At 45.0% G+C, this 21,124-nt stretch overlaps 1 protein-coding gene across 3 annotated transcripts in view; it reads left to right on the top strand.

Moving 5' to 3' along the window:
- The window catches only part of PKP2 (plakophilin 2), a 101,833-nt gene that overhangs the window by 58,541 nt on the left and 22,168 nt on the right, over positions 1–21,124 (top strand). For all 3 annotated transcript variants that reach the window (XM_056797380.1, XM_001363606.4, XM_056797378.1), the window contains exons 6-7: positions 447–624; positions 17,235–17,352. In XM_056797380.1, coding sequence (XP_056653358.1) covers positions 447–624; positions 17,235–17,352 — 296 coding nt within the window. The remainder of the gene's footprint in view (positions 1–446; positions 625–17,234; positions 17,353–21,124) is intronic.

Below are 21,124 nucleotides of genomic sequence, written 5' to 3'. Positions count from 1 at the left end.
CCCTCAGAATATATTTTGTGGAATTACCTCAGTTTGTCTAATGAGCTGGGTAGTTTGGTTTTTAAAGATCATCGTAATAGCTATAACCCAAGGGGCAGCTAGATGGGTCAGTGGATAAAGGACCAGACCTGGAGTTGGGCGGATTTGGGTTCAAATCTGGCCTCAGACACTTCTGAGTTGTGTGACCCTGGGCAAGTCATTTAGCCCCCATTGCCTAGCCTCTTATTGTTCTTCTGCGTGGGAACCAATACATAGTATGGATTCTAAGACAGAAGATAAGAGACAATCCAAATAGCCCAAGGAAAGATGGTGTTAGCTGACCCACAAATCCGTAAGCAAACCTTTATGAAACTTCTTCTAGGAGCCAGGAACTGATCCATGCAATAATAGGCAGTTAAGCACTGCCCTCTACTAGCCCAGCTGTCTTGTTTTCCCTCACTTTGTAGGTTTGCTGTGGAATTTGTCCTCCAGTGATAAGCTCAAGAACCTGATCATTACAGAAGCTTTGCTGACGCTGACAGACAGTGTCATCATCCCCTATTCCGGGTGGTCTGAAGGCGACTATCCCAAAGCAAACGGGTTGCTCGATTTTGACATCTTCTACAATGTCACAGGATGCCTAAGGTAAGGCCATTCTCTCCCCCTTTTCCGATCGTCTCGTTCCCTTTCGGTATACCCTGTAAGCACCGTCTCTAGAGCTTTAGGAGACCTTCTCTGCCCCCTGCAAAGGCAACAGCGATGCTAGTTCTTTAATATCATCCTGGTAACATCGTGATGATAATGACGTGGTCCCTGTCCCTCAGAGCCCCATTCCAATGCTTCCTCATGGGGATGGAGGCACCTCGGAGGGTGAAAGCATGAGCCCTGCGGCAGGAATAGAAGGGATTTAATTTAAATATGGGTCCAAAAATGGGTTATCCATCCATAATCGGAGGATAAGTCTTGACCTGTGTAGTGAGGCCCATCATCACCAAAGGAGTCCCTGAGTGCTGAAATATCATTGGCCGGAGCCCCATGGTCGCTTCCGACTCCGAATTCTTCTTGACTGATCTGCTCCAGTTGATCCCGGTGTTCACCTCTTTCTGTGTGCTCTCACCATGCTGGGTCACAAAGGACTTTCTCCTGGCTCACCTCTTATTTGTAAGACCACTCCTTAGTCTCCTCTACTGTCTCGTCCTCCCCCTTATCCTCCCCGACCATGGGCCTTCCCCGCGATTTTCTCCTGGGTCTTCTCTAATGTCCCTCTTTCCGCAACCTCCTCTGTCTGCTGGGCTTTACCCGTTTTCTGCAAATAGATGACTTCCAGGTCTGTATCGCCAGCCTTAGTCTCTCCCCTGAGCTTCAGCCGTGGATCGCCCATTGCCTGCTGGATAGTTCAAAACAGACACCTCGGAGCCATAGAACGCTCCCTGTGACTAAAAATTATCTCGTTGTCTTTCCCCTTAAGACCGGCCCTATCATCCCCTGCCTGCCTTTTATGTCTAAAAAAAAAGGCGCCGGCGTCGCTCCAGACTTGCAGGTCCGACGTCCTTGGCTCCTCGCGCTCCTTCGTTTCACGGATCCAGCAGGTGCCACGTCTTGGCATCCTCACTTCTGCACCTCTCAATCTTGACTCCTCCTGTGGCCCTACAGCTAGCGCTTTAGCTCGGGCTTCGTCTGCTCTCACCTAGAATATCGCTCTGGCCGCCTAGCCCCTTGCCTCGAGTCTTTCCCCTCCTCCACTTTATCCTACGCGGCACTGCCAAAACCATTTCTGGGAGAGCTTATCCGAGCACATAGCTCCTCCGTCCAAACAATTCCTCTTTCTCTAGGACGGACTGTAAAAGGTTTGCTTTAACTGTTAACGCCCACCATAGCCTGGCCTCAGCCTATCTCCTGAGCCTGGAACTTGCCTTCCTCGCCTTTCCGTGGCGCTGGTCGTCCCCCATGCTTGGGAGGACGCCCTCTGCTCTTCCTCTGGGAGATCCAGCTCAGGCTCTGTCTGCACCCCAACCCTTCCTCCTGACTACCTTGTGTGCCCTTGCTTTGTCATCTCGATCTTCTGGCTGCCGACATTGTTCTCGGCACTCCTTGTTTCCCTCCCAGGAACAGGAGCTCCGTTAGATGATGGATTGTTTCCGTTTTGTACTTTTACTCCTAGCGTGTAGCCAGTTCCTGGCGCCTCGGAGATAGTTAGGAAATACTTGTTGGCTGGCCGAGAACGTGTAGGGGACTCGCGTTTTGTCCCAGGGCACGACAGAGCCCTAACCGGCACGGGATTCGGCTCTGTCCCAGGGCACCGAGATGGAGGAGGAGGAGTAGCAGCGCCGAGCCTGCTGACTACAAAATGGAGTCCTCGCCGTCTTCCTGAGGGAGCCGCTGCTGCTCATTCTTGGAGCCCTCCAGGGATGCAAGGTGCAGTCGTGCCTAGCGGCTCCTTCCGGTGTCCCTGAACTTGTAGTGTCCAATCATGGCTATTGCATTTCGATGATCGACGACGTGCCCAACCCTAGCTAGAAACGGTGCCTGCCCGACTGGGCTTCTCAGAAAGTGAGAGGGAAAAGGAGGAGTGCAAGTTCACACGCAAAGGAGGAAAAAGGACCTCAGGGGCCAAAGCAGCGGTAATTCCATTTACAGTATACGTCTAGATCCAGACATGGCTTCAGATAGGCTGGCTGAGAGAGAGAGAGTGTGTGTGTGTGTGTGTGTGTGAGAAACACTTGTGTATCAAGAAGCTGGAGAGATCATACATGTTCAACCACTCCTATAGGCCACTTGTCTACTAGCGACTCATTGTCTAAATGGATATTTCCAGGTTCAACATTGCTCCTTCGCTCAGAGAAGTAGGATCAAAGGCTCTGTACTTCCATTTATCCATTTGTTACCTTGTAGCCCCCCGCCAGAGACATGGCTTCTGTTAAAGTCCCTTGTGTTAGTTAGTTGGTTTGTTTCTTCCTCCCTCCCTCCCTCCCTCCCTTCTTCCTTCCTTCCCTCCTCCCTCCCTCCCTCCTCCCTTCCTCTCTCCCTCCTTCCTTCCTTCCTTCCTTCCTTCCTTCCTTCCTTCCTCCCTCCCTTCCTTCCCTCCTCCCTTCCTTTCTTCCTCCCTTCCTCCCTTCCCTCCTTCTTTCCTTCCTTCCTTCCTTCCTTCCTTCCTTCCTTCCTTCCTTCCTTCCTTCCTTCCTTCCTTCCTTCCTTCCTTCCTTCCTTCCTTCCTTCCTTCCTTCCTTCCTTCCTTCCTTCCTTCCTTCCTTCCTTCCTTCCTTCCTTCCTTCCTTCCTTCCTTCCTTCCTCCCTCCTCCCTTCCTCCCTTCCTCCTTTCTTCCTTCCTTCCCCCATTTTTTCTTCCTTCCTCCCTCCCTCCCTCCCTCCCTCCCTCCCTTCCTTCCTTCCTTCCTTCCTTCCTTCCTCCCTCCTCCCTTCCTTCCTTCCTCCCTCCCTTCCTTCCCTCCTCCCTTCCTTTCTTCCTCCCTTCCTCCCTTCCCTCCTTCTTTCCTTCCTTCCTTCCTTCCTTCCTTCCTTCCTTCCTTCCTTCCTTCCTTCCTTCCTTCCTTCCTTCCTTCCTTCCTTCCTCCCTCCCTCCCTCCCTTCTTCCTTCCTTCCCTCCTCCCTCCCTCCCTCCTCCCTTCCTCTCTCCCTCCTTCCTTCCTTCCTTCCTTCCTTCCTTCCTTCCTCCCTCCCTTCCTTCCCTCCTCCCTTCCTTTCTTCCTCCCTTCCTCCCTTCCCTCCTTCTTTCCTTCCTTCCTTCCTTCCTTCCTTCCTTCCTTCCTTCCTTCCTTCCTTCCTTCCTTCCTTCCTTCCTTCCTTCCTTCCTTCCTTCCTTCCTTCCTTCCTTCCTTCCTTCCTTCCTTCCTTCCTTCCTTCCTTCCTCCCTCCTCCCTTCCTCCCTTCCTCCTTTCTTCCTTCCTTCCCCCATTTTTTCTTCCTTCCTCCCTCCCTCCCTCCCTCCCTCCCTCCCTTCCTTCCTTCCTTCCTTCCTTCCTTCCTCCCTCCTCCCTTCCTTCCTTCCTCCCTCCCTTCCTTCCCTCCTCCCTTCCTTTCTTCCTCCCTTCCTCCCTTCCCTCCTTCTTTCCTTCCTTCCTTCCTTCCTTCCTTCCTTCCTTCCTTCCTTCCTTCCTTCCTTCCTTCCTTCCTTCCTTCCTTCCTTCCTTCCTTCCTTCCTTCCTTCCTTCCTTCCTTCCTTCCTTCCTTCCTTCCTTCCTTCCTTCCTTCCTTCCTTCCTTCCTTCCTCCCTTCCTTCTTTCCTTCCTGTGAGGCTGTGTCCTCCCTCAGTTTCTTCTTGCCTCCTATATTCCCAGGAAGCCTAAGCCTAACTAGCACTTGCCAGTGGTTACTACTATAAAGACAATGTAAATGTATTTTAAAAGAAAGATAAATATACAATCCATCTTCAGAGGGAAAGAATCCATCTCTTATGGAGCTGTTCAGGGAGAAAAGATGCAAGATTGTCCGCGCACCCCCCTTCCCTGAATGGCAGTATCACTCCCAGATCGGGGCCCCTGGGGGGGGGGTCTGTTTGTTTATTTGTTTTGCTTTCTCTGCTTCCAGTGATTTCCTAGAACCTGTTTTGCTTCTGCTCAGTATTTCTGATTGTCCCATAGCAGTTAGGCTTCTCCTTGTGTCTTTCTCTTGGACGCAGTGAGGTGGCATTTAAAGGTCCCTCAAGGGATTAACGTCCACTCATAAAGGAATCGCCTAGTTTACACGTAGCTCGACACAGCCTGGGATATGGAAGTCACAATGAAGACTTTTAAATTGTTCTTAGAGAGCTGGAACACGTTGGTAAAGGCTTGTACCCTGAAGACCTCGCTGGGAAGCGTCTTCCCCTCGCCCTGGCGGGCTGTATCCTCAGAGGGTCCAGGAATCCTGGGGGTCTGCGGGGATGTCAGGATGCTGGGTGGCAGGGTGGGTAGGGGGCCACTTTTTGAACCAGGAGGTACTGAGTTTGAATCTTGCTCCAGAGTAAGTGGCTTAGCCCCTCAGTTTATGTTAGACTGTAAACTCCTGGAGGGCTGCTGCTTTTTGTGGCTCTCGTTAAACACTGGAGATGGCCCAGTAGTCCAACACTAGGTGTTGGTGCTTGACATTCTCAGCTGTGAAACGGTAGACAGTGGAGCACTTTCCTCCCAGAGTTTGTGAGGCTCACGTGAGAGACCGGTAAAGCGTGCTGCAGACCTTAAGACACGGTTGTTAGCTCGCCAATAGTTCCTTCTCTTCGTTCCACTGAGCTCGCTCTCGGCGAGCTCCCGCTCGCCTTCCTAGGCTTCTTCCAAACCTCGCCTTCCGCAGTAATAGGCCCTTCTACCTGCCGGCCTCCTTGGCAGCCCGGAGGGGGCGGACGGCTGCCAGAAGCAGCGCCTCAGCCCTAACCTTCTACGCAGACATGATGGCGTGTTCCGAGCCCTCTTCTGTGCCCCCCAAAGCAGACAGAAACAGCCCACGGTAAAGGCTGCCTAAATAAAAGCGGTCCAGATACCCAGCGAAGCACAGACATCCAAACACGAAGTCAGAGATGACACGGAGACACCGACGGTTGGCAAAAATCATCGTGGCAAAGTGTTTTCTCCATCAAAGACGACGGAAGCGCCCCCTCCCTTGCGCACGTCATCACAGCCCTGAGCCGCTGTCAGAGGAAGTCGAAAGACTAGCGGAGCCAAGCGAGGCCCGTCATCCCTCCGCTTCCGATTCTCCAGCCCTCGCGGCCATGTCCCAAGTGCCTTCTCCTTCTGCAGCCTCTCCCTGCCTCTGTGGTCCCCTTCTCCGGCAAAGAACCTCCTCCCAGGGCTGACACTTTGGAGAGGGACCAGGCTGGCCACCCTTCCCTTCCGTTCCAGTACAGTGCGTCAGCTCTTCCGTCTGTGAAGCCGTGCACTGGTGAGCTCCCTTTGATGTCCTGAGAATATTGGTCCTTGAGGGCAGGGACTGTCTCTCTTCTTGCTCCTCTTTGCCCAGCACACAGTAGGTGCTTCATTCTTTCACGCTCGACCGCTGGAACAGAACAATTATATAAAGCGAAAATACACCCTGGGCATAATGGAGAGAGGCCCGGAAGACGGATGTGTAAGGTACCAAAAGGGGAAGATACGAAAGGCAGTGACCAAACCTCACCATTGCCGAAATGCGGCGGCAGAACAAGCCTCAGCAATGACTTTCCACAGACTTGTTCCCCCATTCATACAACATCCGCATCCACATCGTCTATACGCCGGTGGAGGGCGTCCTCCGTGACAGTGTTCGTGGGAAACAGGAGCCTTCACAGCGGCTGTTCCACAGCTCGGCCCCCAGACGGCCTGTTTTTAGTGGCTATGAAAAAGCATTCCAAAAAAATGAGGAAGAGCATGGTACAGAGGTCCGGGGAAGACGTGTGGCTGGTGTGGCCAGGCGGCATCATCTAACCGACAAGGAACTCCAGGGAAGATGGAGAGTTGGGGCGAGGATGGCATCGATGGCCCGGATGGCAGGAAAAGGCGGGCTCGTCAAGGGAGGAGGTTGGTGGGAGACGAGCAGTAGACAGCAGAGGGTCTGTTTGTACCTTCTGACAGCAGGAGAAAGCAAGAGCGGCCTCGACATCACGGGTTGGACTGGCTGGAGAACTTTTAGAAGCCTGTGCATGAGGGGTCTCTGCACACGACATGGATAGATTGTGATTGGTCTTGCTAGAAGGAAGTCCTGAATAGATGAGATCACAAATGCATTTACTTATATTTTTAAGTAAATTTAAGTACCTCCTTTTTTTCAGGGAGAAGCCTGTGGCCTACATGTTCAGACAGATGAAATGCTGCATTTTCAGACAGATAGTCCAATCTACTCAATCATGATTCATTTCTTTAAAATCAGAGGCAGCTAGGTGGCAAAAGATGAGAGGTCTTGGGTTCAGATCTGGCTTCAGACACTTCCTAGCTGTGTGACTCTGGACAAATCACTTAACCTCCTAACCCTTACTCCTTTTCTGCCTTGGAACCAATGCATAGTTTTGATGTTAAGTTGGAAGGTAAAGACTTTTAAAAAATCAAATCAAATCAATTCATTGCTAGGTTCCTACCTAACTAGGTTTCATCCTAGGTGAAAAGAGGAAATGGGTCTTGACTGAAAGGGCAGTGTCGAAGGCAGTGCCTTCATTTCTCTGGTTGTTATGCCCCCGCCTCAGAATTGAGCTCTGGAAAAAATGTCCAACTCCCAGGGATATCTAAATCCCAGTCTAGGATCTCTCTTCAAAGGAATCAGCAAGATCCCTTGCAGAAAGATACTCTGTGTTTATGGAAGAAATACAAAATAGAAGAGAAAACCAGAACCGTGACACTCAATCTCACGTCCACGTACTTATATTTGCCATGGCTAACCCTTTTTTCTTGTAGTTCAGGGGAGAGCAAGGGCCAAATCTGTCCCGAGAGAGACTGGCCCGATAAAGATGGAGCGAGTCCTTCTACCTCTCTTATTGTCTAGGTGGACTGTGGAGGGGGAAGAGACTCCCCCATAAGGTTCCATTCTGAAATCCATTCCCACGATGCTAAGTCGTCCTCTGTCTTCAACACATTCCTCCCAGCCAGAGGAACCGAGGGACAGCTATTGGGTCCCACGTGTCCATTAGCAAGGGGATGGGAACTATAATGTACGGAAAGGGGTCAGAATCCTTGGTGAATTCCATGGCCACAAACATGACCCAGCCTATTTGGTAGATTTCCATGATTTCCTCTATTAATTAACCAGCTCCATGAAATGCCCATTCACTTGCCCAATTATAACGATACACCAAATAGCTCATTGAAACCTATAATAATATAACAGCCACTAAGGTACATGCACATAGGTTCCTCATCAGTGGCTTTAAAACTGTCATAGGTCCGAGCTCCAGTAATGAAAATTCCCAACGCTTTGGCAGAGACTGGCCCCCGTCTGAATTTAAGATTTTATCTGCCTCTGGTTAAACTCTGGCCTCTTTGGAAAGGAAACAAAATTCAGGCCAGCTGAAAGGTTTGGGGGACAGAAGAGAAGATGATATTACAGCATCTCCAGATAGCCAGGTACCAGGAACATCGGGGGAAGAGCAGACCTTTTCTTGGGACTTCCTTCAGCCCTCAAGTAGGTGGGCACCACCATTGGTGAGTCCTTTGCCTGTGAGCCAGTGGCCCGCCTTGATACATTCTTTTGCCCCATCTCGGTCCTCCTCTTTCTCCTTTTGCTGGTTATGTGGGGCTTCCAGTTCTTGATTCAGGTCTTTGTTCAGCTCCTTGTCCTCCATGCAAGATTCTCAGAATCTATCTAGTTCCGCAATAGCGCCTTGCTTTTATACAGCTTTTTTTAGAGTATAACCAAGTCTCTTATGCAATGACTGAATGATTCAAGAAAGGTTAGAGGCCTTGCTCACTAATCTGATGAAGAAATGTTCCTACCTAAGAACTTATGTGGGTGGGATGATCCATGGAGGCTCTCTTCTGTTAGTCAAGAGGCGTGCTTCTTCCGTTGGAACTTGCCTGCAGTGGGTGGTGAGGCTGTACTCTTGAATAATGATGGACCTTTGCTTCGGAGGCTCTTTGCTCAGGGCTTGGAGAATGGTAAAACGATATCTGTTCAAAGGAGCGGGTCAAGAACCTTTGCATCTCTGGTTTGGATTCCGCTAGACATCCTCCAATTAATGGTGAACTTTGATGGACCTACATGTACCATTAATCATTCATTTCTATTGTTGACTCTCAGGTCATTTTGAATGATTTTAAAGAAAAAGGGAGAGCTGCTCCTGCAATATCGCCCTTCCTGGCTTTCCATACACAGGTTATAATGGCTTTCCTCTCTAGAGGTGATAGATGGGTGTACAACTTCCTGAGACGAATTTACGCTTAGTGGAATGGTGAGGAAGGAGCTCATCGTTCCTCGTCTCCTCTTAGCATATTCTTTGAACCCAACTTGTAGATCTGTTGTCCATCTTTTGATCTAGATCTACGTTAGCTTGGGTGCTGGGGTGCTTGCGTTGTCCACGTTGAGTCAGTCATCTAAGTTCCTATTCCATGCAGACTCTGGGTCCCTAGAGACTGGAGTTAGGCATCTCCTACTATGAAGATCGCTTCCCAGAACATCATCTCTCCCCACCCAGGAGCTCAGTACCACCCCAGGGCTCTCCTTTCTGCCTGCCCTTCATAGGCTTCTTTCCAGCCTTCTTTCCCAAGCTCATCCTGAAACACCTCCTCATGGCCCAGTGCTGTAACGCACAGACTTCCACTATATGCAAGAGGAATCCTTGCCAATATTACAGAGGTAATACACATGGAACCTGCTCATGAAATGATGAGATTCCGAATTGGAAGGAACCGTTTCATTTTACATAGAGGGAACCTCCGTTTCAGAGACGTTTAAAGGTTTTAGAGTGAGAGTAGTGGCAGAAAAAGAAAAAGGCGACTGAGAGCCATTTGAGAAGAAGAAATCAAAGGAATTTGGGGACAGGTTGGAGACAGAGAATAGAGAGAGAAAAGGCAGAAATGACTCCAAAATTTCTAACCTGAGAAATTGCGTTAAAAAGCGTGTGGAAGAAGGACAATTGGCAAATGACGCCAATTTGAAGGAAGCTAGTCAGTTGTCTTTTCATTTGTAATTGGATGTTCTGGCAAAGAACTCTTGTGTGAAAAAATCCAGGGAATTGCCTGGAAAAAATCACAGATGGATTTACAGATTTGGAGCCGATCAGCAGTTAAGGGCTACTTGAAACCAATGAGAGTGGATGACCTCCTCGAGCTTGGTATAAAGGTGAAAAGAACGGATAACCAGAGCCTTAAGAACCTGGCAGGTCGGGGTAGCTGAATGGGAAAGGATAGTCAGGAGCAACCAGTTTTGTTTCTCTCCAAGGAGTGGCAAGCCTGTGAATTTAGTTTTCGTTCAGTGGAGAAACTCATAAGCAAAACTGTAAATCGCAGTCAGCTTTGAATAAGACATGGCATTTGCTTAAAGGCTTCGAAGGGGCTCTCTGTGATCTGCTATTAGCAAGCATTCTACCTTCTTAATGAACTTTTTTAGATAAAGCAGCAAGTGACTCCATCCTTTACCAGTGATTCAAATAGCATCTGCATCTATTTAAGGCACAATCTGTGGTTCTTATCTGGGCCTCTGATGCTGTCAAGTAAAAACCACAGACTGGCAAGAACACTAAACATCCTCTCCTGTGGGTGTTGCATACACGATCCAGAGTTTCAAGGGCTCCCAGATATGCTTTGAAGAACGAGTTGTCTGTCATAGTCTTAGAATAAAATCTGACTCTCAACCCTGAAGCCCTCTTATCCCAGTCAGGCAAGAGAAAGGGGCCTACCAGCTGGAACAATGGATGAATCACTCTCTCCTTTAATGGCCTGACCACCAAGGGGAATCCAGGGATCTTCCAGAGAGTTTCGCCTATTCCTTGTGGTTTCTGTTGTAAATTTCATGATACTACAAACAGTGACCCGGCACTGGTGAAGGTTTTTGAGTTCCTGTGCCTGAACTACAACTTCAAGCTGCCTGTGAGCCCTCCCTGCCCCTCATGTTACCCCAGAGAGTAGAGGGGGAGGCGCTTGCTTTGGGGGGCTGGACAGAGGGGTGGGGCATGCCAAATGTCCTTGGGCATTGGGAAGAGTGGGGACAGAGCACCTCTTCCCCTCCCCCTTCCCGCCAGCTGGACACACATGCCAATACTTTGCCAGCGCTGCATGGACCTATCCTTGTTCCCTTCACTAGGTTGGACTGAAGACAAGGATTTAGAGTTCTCAAGAGCCTCCACCCACCTTCCCACCCCAGCTTTTGTACATATTTGGCCAAGTAGCTTGAATGTAATATCACAATCAGTTCATCTGTATAACACTATTCTTTCTTTTCATCTTTCTTCAATATAGAGGGTTTTGTTTTTGGAAGGCAAGTAAGACTGAGTGAGGCTTTTCTTTTTCTAACCCTGCTAAGTGACCCAAGGGTGAAAGAGGTCTAAAAGAAGCCTAACTTAGCCCCTAACCTTTAGGTAGAACACACATTATGAGTTATAATACTTTCAGAAATCTACCAAGGAGATTCATAGCCTTCCCTATAGTCCATCCTAGTGTTTACTAGTGAATCTCATAGCTAGAAAGTTTTTCCCCACATCATTGACCCTGAGTCCACTACAAATTAAATTTAGCAAATCTCAACTGGCCCTCAGCAAGGGAATCCTTTTTTTCCTCCTTAATTCTTTTTTTAAAAAAACCCTTACCTTCCATCTTAGAATCGGTACTATGCATTAGTTCTAAGGCAGAAGAGCAGGTATGGGCTAGGCTGTGTGGGGTTAAGTGATTTGCCCAAGGTCACACAGCTAGGAAGTGTCTGCGGTCAGATTTGAACCCAGGACCTCCCCTCATATCTTTAAGCCTCATTCTCTATCTATTGAGTCACCTATCTGCTTCTGCCTCTCTATTCTATTCACCAGAGCAACTATTTCAAAGTTTCTCTCCTATCTTCAGATCTCCAATGGGACCTATTTCCCACATCTTGTCAGAGAAGAATCTTGCCTCATATTTTTGGAGAAAATAAATGTCATTCCTTCCGAGCTCCCTTTTCACCTCATCTCACAAGTTTTTGATGTTGTCCTTTGGGATATCATGCTCCTTTCAGAGTCTCTAATGAAGAGGTAACCCATACCCACACCCTCACCCTAGGTGCCCCTTCTCGTGCTTTCTTAATGCCAGGTCCAGTGGGCTTTTCTCAGTTCCCGTTCTCCTCGACCTCTTTCTTCTCAGTCCTCATCACTCTTTCCCCCTGGTTTTTTCTAGATTTTAGAACACCACTCTTGATTGTGCTCCTTCCTCTCCGGCCAGTCCTTCTCAGGCTCCTTTCCTGGGTCCTTATTCAGATATGATCTCTAACCGCAAATGTCCTGCAAGGCTCTGTCCTGAGCCTTTTTCTCTTCTCTATCAAGCGATTGTTGGTGATCTCATCAGCTTCCATGAATTGCATCACCATCCTTATGTTGATGATTCTCACATCTCCCTGCCCTGCCCTACCTCTGCTGACCTCCAGGTGCCTTTCAGATACCTCAAACTGGCTGCCAGAGAGAGACCTTTAAATTCAACATGCACCAAATTCATTCCTCTACTTAATAAAATCCTCTGGCTCCTTATTATCTCTGAAGTCAAATATAAAATCCTCTGTTTAGCAGGTAAAGTACTTCAAAAACTAGTCTTGAGGTAGCTAGGTGGCTCAGTGGATAGAGAGCCAGGCCTGGAGCTGGAAGGTCCTGGGTTCAAATCTGACCTCAGGCACTTGCTAGCTGTGTGACCCTGGGTAAGTCACTTAACCCCAATTGCCCAGCCTTTACCACTCTTCTGCCTTGGAACCAATAGTTAGTATTGCTTCTAAGACAAGGGTTTGGAAAAAAAATCCAGTCCTGTCATTCCCTTCTAGCCTTTTTGAACACTATACCTCTCCAGATATTCCACAATCCAACCAGACTGGTGTTCTTGCTGTTCTTCACACATAACACTCCATTTCCTATCTTAGTACTTTTTCATTGAGTGTCCTCTGCCTGAAATGCTCACTCTCTTCACTTCTGACTCTTAGAATCTCTTTTTCCTTCAACATTCAACTTGGAAGGAGGAGGCCCTTTCCGGGTCCCCTGCTACTGTTGCTTTTCCTGCCAAGGCTACCTTGAATATTCTTTATACAGCTTCATCAGATATCGATATTTGTATCTTCCCTGCCCCACTGGAATGAAAGATGCAAAGGCCATTCACAAGTGCTCAACAAGTGCTTGGTTGATGGTGCATCGATGCAATTCTCTAACATTCTAACGAAATTCTTTTCAAATTGCCTATTTACATTTCTAGAATCTTGAGAGAGGTTGGAACTCTGCTTGATATGTAGAAACAGAGGTTATGTGTACTGCTGTGAACAAAGTCTCATTTCCTGCAGGTAGAATCTGCTTACTGCTGCTAAACGGCAAGGTACCAGATTGGGGAAACGCGTAGCAGTTCATTGGAATGACCAAATGAAATTCCTTCTGGGCTGAACATAAACATGCCATGCAATTCAACATGCTAAGAAATCTGATTTGCCAAAGCACTCAATGTTAATGGGGGGGCAGGGGGGAGTAGAGGGAACACTGTGAAGCATTACTCATCCCAATTAAAGCCTCTACACTCAATTCAGGGATGTGCATTTGTGAAGTCAGTTCCATGTACCCAGAGTGCTAATTGCTCTCTGATCACGGACAGGTTATTTTGCAACTCTCTGGGTGTCAGTTCTTTCATCTGTAAAATCTCTGGGCTGAATTAGAAACTGTCTTCCAAAGTCCTTTCCGACATTATGACGTGTGTAGCTCTAAGAGGGTCAAGAATGCTTAGAAGGAATATGGGAAGGACGGGTAAAAGGTAAGGGCATCGTTTCCCTAAGGAAACTGTAAGAACAGGGCTTTATAGGCTCTTGTGATGGTTCGGAGCTGTTAATAAAAGAGAATAAGTAAATTCGAGATTCATAAGTGAGAACAACCTTCTAGCCTGTGCACATCTACACACGGAAATATATACAGTCTATGTACGTAAATACGTATGTAGGCTTGAGTGTACACACACACACACACACACACACACACACACACACACAATCAATTAGTATCCACTTCAGTGGAATGAGAGTTCACTTTGGTTTTGGTTATGGTTCAGCTTTAGAAGGAAACCAAAGCAATCCTCTATCAGTCAAATTACAAACATTCCAATATATGTTCTTGTTTCTAGCCTATAATGGTAGCTTACCAGGCTCTCATTTAGGGTCTCTCAACATTTTTTTCGGTGAACCCCTTTCCACAGCACCCAAAAAAGCATGTGTAAACCATTAGAGTAAAATACTACTCAAAATGTTCTCTTAGATTTATTCATGAAACATTTCCAAAAACTTTTGCCCCAAAGCCCTCCAAATAAAAGTGTGTTATGTAATTACAAGTACAAAATGTAAACCTGATTGTAACTCTAATGATGAAAACTAGGAACATAAAATGATAAGATGGAATCATGAACATTTTACAGGGAATATTCTTTCAGCATGAAAAGAAGTAATCCATCAGGACTCCGTGTGCTTATTTATGCTTCTTTCCTTCACATTCCATGTCTTGATTTTGCAGATTTGGCTGAATATAAATGACCTTTTAGGTGAAAAATGTCACAACTTGGAAGCTGCTTGACGTAACAAAATAATCATACATAAACTTAACTTCCATGTCAGACTTTTTTCATAGAAAGACAGTTCAAAATATTTGGCTTCACGTCAAGCACATTCTTAAATGTGGTTCTGCAACAACTTTATTACTATATTTTGATTTAAAATAAGAATGAAGTAAAAATGCTCTTTCACACAAAAATGGTAGAGAAATGTATAAGCTCTCTTGCTGAGACCGAAGTTGTTTTTTTAAGCCAGTTAAGCAACTGATGAAAATGAATAGCTAGCCACAATATAAAAGATATTGGCTTTTCTCCTGGCTACTGATGAGTCCCCTATTAAACAATGCATGTACTTAAAATTCAATTATACATTGTGTCATTTTTATATTTCTGTTGTTAAGCCTGTCTCTAGATGTGACTTTCTTCTCTTCTAGCACTGCCACACAAACTCCACTCTCATAGAAACTACTAAGTAAATTAATGTTAACCAGTTCATTTGAAAATTTGCCAGACAGAAGAATAGTCGTGTAAGCAGAGAATACGTTTAAATTGAAAAGTAGCCTCAAGATTGCAATGAGAGGCAAGATAAGGTTTGTTTCTGCACAATGTCTGTAATGATCCATGATGCACTGAAGAAAGCTTCAGTCCAACATTTGCATTTTAGGACTACAAATGTTTGTTTTAATTGATCATATACAGACAATGAGGTAGCAGGGGAACTATGGAAATGTCCTGGTAAGATAGGGGTATGGACATTTATTTGGCCATTGATTGGGGATCCATTTGAACTCAAATATCAAGTTCTTCAATTGGTTTGGAAACACTTTGATGACAAGTTGAGAAACTGCCAGGACACATTGCACTTAGTTCTAAATGGTCAAAGTCTGGTGTAATCACTGTGAATGCTGAAATTATTGTGCACATGATCATAACAATTTCAAATCACTGCAGAAACAAACCTATGATACTTCACACATGTTTACTGTCAGAGAAGAAAGCACATTTGTAATATGATTGGAAAATTATTTACTGCTTAAGTGCCATTAAATTTTTAGCATGAACCCCTTGGGTCATTATTGCTGGTACCTTCGGGTTTGTGAATGATTAAATGGGGAAACTGTTATAATTATTTCACATTTTAGTCGTTTCTCCAGCTGGATTGCTAAATCTTTTAGTGTAGAAGCCATTTCTTATTTTTTTGTCACCCATTTTTGCTAACATAGCACTTCATTCTCAGTAAGTGCATGGTACTACTTGATTTCTATAAGCAATACATAGAATACATGGAATTTTAGATAATCCCGTTTAACTTCTTTTTGAAGATGAGGCAACTGAGCAGGCCATTATACTCCATGTTTATGGTCCCAGCTTCTGGAAAGAAGCTGAGGATGGCAGATCACTTGACTCTGGAAATTCTAAGCTGCAGTAGGGCTATATGCCTGCATTAAGTCTGGCACAAATATGATGAGCCTGTGGAAGGAGAGAGTCATCATACTGCCTAGATATGCAACCCCGGGCTCTTTTGTATTTCCATTTGAGCTGAATCACCATCTGCATTTTGGCATTGGTATCTCCTCCCATAACCATCTCAGACTGTCTGAATTGTCAAATGTGTCACTATTCTTCTGGTTGCCCATGTTCTTATCTCATAGGTAGCCTTGATTTCTCACTCTCACTCATCTCACTTATCCAATCAATGGTTAAATCTTGCCATTTCTACTTCCACAACATTTTGCAAATTGAACTGTTCTCCACTCACCACCACCATAGTTCAAGCTCTCAGCATAGTTCTCTTGGACTCCTGCTTTCTAATCGATCTCTCTGCCCAAGTCTCTCCCCATCCCAATCTCTCTTCCACATCACTGCCAACATGATTTTCCACTGGATTTTTATTACCTTTATGATAAAATATAAGTTTCTCTGTCTGGAACCTGGTCACATCCTGGTCCTAACCTAACTTCCCAGACTATAATACAGTTCTTCCCTTCACCATATAGTTTGACCAGTTGGTGTTCTTATCTCATCTCCTTGCCTCTGCACTAATTCTCCTTTTCTTGGAATGTGCTCTCTTGTCACTTCTGCACTAAGGGTCTTTAGTATCTTTCAAGACTCAGCTCAGATGCCACCTTCCCTGCACTCCGTTGATGCTAGTGCTTTCCCGTCACAATTATCTTACATTCATTTTGCAAATACTTTTACATATACATATTAGGATTAATTAAGCCATAGGGCTAATAAGCACCTTTTGGGGTAATTGGGATCTTAGCAGCTAAGGACAGGGTAAAGAATAGGTCAGACAGAATCTTGGGACAATTGCCTGTTGGTGTCTCTGTTCCCTGGAACACTGAAAAAACCCAGTGGCAGTTGAAGGAGGAGAACAGGTTAGAGTTTCTGGGAAAAGTTGGTGGGGGAAATCAACAGAAGAGAGAAAGAGAGAGAAAAGTACTGGGAGTTGGAGGAGTAATCTGAAGAGATCCAAGGCGACAGAAAGCGTACTTTTATAACTGAGAGGATTAGGAATTAGCATAGCTTATTTAGTATAGACCCCGGGTTAAGTGATGGTTTAAGGAGCGTTTTAAGGAGGCTCGAGTTCCTGGAGTAAGAAGCAAGTTCTCATGAACGAGAAGGGAGTGGGTAAAAAGCTTAGACCCCTTTAAGACTAGGGAATCAATCCTGATGCTCAGCCTTTCTTTCCTTTCCTAAGCCTTTTCCAATATTTCTTAAATAGGGGGGTTTTTCACATCTGTCTCCAGCAGTTATCCTTGCTGTAGGCCCAAACCCGTTACAAGGAGCTTCCGTAACCACAAGCTATTAGGCATCTGCCTGATCGATTTCAAGCAGTAAAAGATACTGTATCCAATCCAACATTCCCCGCCATTCTTGTTTGCAACATTCTTGTGGATAAATTACAGTAACACACATATGACCCGCCTCCTAAAGTTATAAAGCTCCCTGAGGACAGGCACCGGTTTTGCTTTTGTCTTTGCATCCTCAGTGCTTAGTACACTGCAGAGGACTGGATAAGTAGTTGTGGGTTGATGGAATGAAGAAATGCTAAGCAACACTAGCCAAAAAGTTGCACTTCACTAATAACAAATCCTTTTGATTTCACCTCTTATTTAACAGAAATATGAGTTCTGCTGGACCCGACGGAAGGAAAGTGATGAGAAGATGTGAAGGATTGATAGATTCTCTTGTGCATTATGTTCGAGGAACCATTGCAGATTATCAACCTGATGATAAGGTAAATTGAGACAAAGCAGCAAGAGGCAGTTCTTTGCACTAAGATATTTATTCTCTTGGCCTAATTGATTCTCTATATCCTTAGAGTTGCTAGTATTTACATTGGTCAGTTACTTACACAGATGATTTATCTAATTAAGCTCAGTTCCTCCCATCCCTTACTCCTTCCTTTCTCACTAAAATAGACTTTCATGTGATAGTTAACATATTATTACCTAATGGGGCAGCTGGTGGCACATTGAATAGAATGGCAGTCTGGGGTCAGAAAGACCTGAGTTCAAATCCAGCCTCAGACACTTACTAGCTGTGTGGCCTTGAGCATTCAACTTAACCATGTTGGCCTCAGTTTCCTCATCTGTAAAATGAATTGAAAAAAAGCAATGGCAAAACACTCCAGTATCTTTGCCAAGAAAACTTCAAACGGGGTCACAAAAAGGCAGACGTGGCTGAAACAATTGAATATCAAATATTATCTGATCCATAACAATCTATCAGTCTAATAGTTTTTTACACAGCAATTATTTAGAGATTGTTTGCCAACATGACTTGACATAGCTTTTAACACGAGTCCTTAATCCAGAAACTGAATCTGGAGATGCGTCATCAGGGTGGGGAAATGCTAAACACGATAAAGAAAAATTTGTATTCAGAGAAGGCCAAGTAGAACCTCAGAAAAAAAGAATGTCTTTGCCATAGGGATTAGAGGAAAGCCTGAAAGAAATTAAATGAGCTATAGAGTGGAAGAAGTCAAGAAAAAAAATGTGGCCAGGACAATTAATAGCATAGAACTTTACTCAAGAATTGGATTCCCGGAAAATTTAGAACTGGCCAAAGGAAAAATGCAACAAGAAATATTAAATATTAAGACATAATAAAAAGATTGAGAAAAAAATTAAGGTATATAGTATCAAAAGCAACTGACCTAGAAAACATGTTGAAGAGAGGTCACTTAAAAATCACTGGACATAGTAGCAATGCAGTGATCCAGAACTGTTTGGAGGGACATATGAAAAAGAGCACTATCCACATCCAGAGGAAGAACTGTGGGAGCAGAAACACAGGAGAAAAACAACTGCTTGATCACATGGGTCGGTGGGGCTATGACTGGGAAAGTAGACTCTAAAAAATCACCCTAGTGCAAATATTAATAATAAGGAAATGGGTCTGGATCGATGACACATGTTAAACTCAGTGGAGTTGTGCATCAGATACGGGAGGGGGTGGAGGGAGGGGAGGGAAGGAACATGAGTCTTGTTACCATGGGAAAATATTCTAAATCATCTAATTAAGTAAATTTTTTTAAAGTAAAAAAAAAATCACTGGACACATTGAGAAGAGATAACCTAAAAATTCTTGGAGTACCTGAAAGTGTTGATCAATAAAAGAGTAAACACTATCCTCTAAGAAATTATTAAAGAGGGTAGCTAGATGGCTGAGTGAATAGAGATCCAGATCCAAAGATGAAAGGTCCTGGGTTCAAATCTTGCCTCAGACACTGCCTAGTCATATGACCATGGGCAATTCACTTAACCCCTATTGCCTAACTCTTACCTCTCTTCTGCCTTAGAATAGTATTGATTCTAAGATGGAAAGCAAGAGTTTTTTTTTTTAAAGAAGTTATTTTTTTAAACTGCCTTGAAGTTTTGCAACTAGAAGATAAAGTGGAAATTGAAAGGACATCCCAACAGGAATGGACACCCCAATTAAGGAGAAAATACCATGAGCAACTAGAAAGAAATAGGTTAAATATTGTGGAGATACAATAAAGATAACAAGATTTAATCCAGCTTCTATATTAAAACAACAGAGGGCATGGAATACAACATTTCAAAGAGCAAAGGAGCTGGGCTAACAATGAAGAATAGCCTACCCAGCAAAGCTGAATATCATTATACAAGAAAAGAAGTGATCATTTTAAGAAAAGGAAAACTTTTCTTTTTCCTTTCCTTTCCTTTTCTTTTTTCCTTCCTTCCTTCCTTCCTTCCTTCCTTCCTTCCTTCCTTCCTTCCTTCCTTCCTTCCTTCCTTCCTTCCTTCCTTCCTTCCTTCCTTCCTTCCTTCCTTCCTTCCTTCCTTCCTTCCTTCCTTCCTTCCTCCCTCCCTTCCTTCCTCCCTTCCTTCCTCCCTTCCTTCCTCCCTTCCTCCCTTCCTTCCTCCCTCCCTCCCTCCCTCCCTCCCTCCCTTCCTCCCTCCCTTCTTCCCTCCCCCCCCCCCCTCTCTCTCTCTCTCTCTCTCTCTCTTTCTCTCTCTCTCTCTCTCTCTCTCTCTCTCTCTTTCTTCCTTTTTTTGAAGATTTACTTGTAGTTATTTTCTTCTTCTGGATTTGTGTCCTGGGAATTCCTGGTTCTCTGTAATAGCTCTTTAAAGGAGTGTCTTTTTGCTTACTTATTCTTCCAGCTTTCTTTGATGAATTGAAACTTGGTGTTAAGGCCAGCTTCTGCACTCTTCTGGAGGGAATGTAGGACTTTGTTTAGTCCTACTTTGTATTCTCTGGCTCTAAAGTGTTGTGTTTTTCTTAGATCTTGGGGTGACTCAGACCAGGGAACTGCAACCTTTTAGCATGCCCTAAGGGATCTGTACTCTTGGTCTGAGTTTTGCCATTTCCGGATTCCAGTTTTGTCTTGCCCTTGTTAGAAGTTACAGCAGACTGCTGCTGGTCCAAAGTTCTGTTGCCTAACTAGAAGGCTCGGTAAGTTCAAAGTTTCAGAACTGCAGGCTTATTCTAGGTCTGAGCTCCCTGCCATGTTACTCTGCTGCAGGCCTCACTCGGCTCACTTCTTTTTTTATTTAATGTTTTTTCCCTCAATTACATGAAAAACAACGATTTTTAATCTTTTTTTAAAGGTTTGAGTCAACAGCAAACAGTTTGATATAGATTTAAATGTCCAATAATGGAAAACAGTTTTCCATATTAGTCATTTTGCAGAAGAACCGGAACAAATAAAAAATGAAGAAAGAAAGTGCCCTGACTCAGTTTTCATTCCGACTCAAGCAGTTCTTTCTCTGGAGGTGGATGGAATTTTTCATGATGAGTCTTTGGGGATTGTCTTGAATCATCGTATGCTAAGAGGAACAAAGTCATTCGTAATTGCTCATCATATAATATTGCTGTTATTGTGTACAATGTTCTACTGGATCTGCTCACTTCACTCTGCATCAGTTAATGCAGATCATTTCCAGTTTTTCCAAAATCATCCTCATCCTTTCTTATAGCACACGAGTATTCCATTTCCATCATAGACCACAACTTGGTCAGCCATTCCCTAACGGATGGGCAGCCCCTCAGTTTCCAATTCTTTGCCACCACAAAAGGAGCTGCTCTAAATACTTTTGTACAAATAGACCCTTCCCCCTTTTTAAAAGAAGCCTCTTTTCGATACAAACCTTGTGGAGATATTGCTAGATCAGAGGATGCACACAGTTTGGGCATAGTTCAGAGTCACTCTCCAAGATGGTTGAATCAGTTTACAACTCCTCCAACTGCTTTAGTGTCCCAGTTTTCCTAAACCCTCTCTAACACTTATTGTTTTGCTTTTCTGTCATGTTAGCCAATCCGATAGGTATGACGTGGTAGCTCAGAGTTGTTCTAATTTGTAGCTCTCTAATCAAGAGTAATTTAGAGCATTTTTCACGTGACTATAGATAGCTTTGTTTACTTCATCCAAAAACTGCCTGTTCATTTCTTTTGACCATCTATTAGTTCTCAACTCATTTCTTTGGGATGAAAGCCTGACCCATTTTGGGGTGCATCTCAATTGTGTTCCTGTTTCTTTC

The sequence above is a fragment of the Monodelphis domestica genome, chromosome 5, assembly GCF_027887165.1.
Source record: "Monodelphis domestica isolate mMonDom1 chromosome 5, mMonDom1.pri, whole genome shotgun sequence".
Lineage (NCBI taxonomy): Eukaryota > Metazoa > Chordata > Mammalia > Didelphimorphia > Didelphidae > Monodelphis > Monodelphis domestica.
Note: the sequence above shows the minus strand (reverse complement) of the source record. Positions and strands in the feature narration are given on the sequence as shown.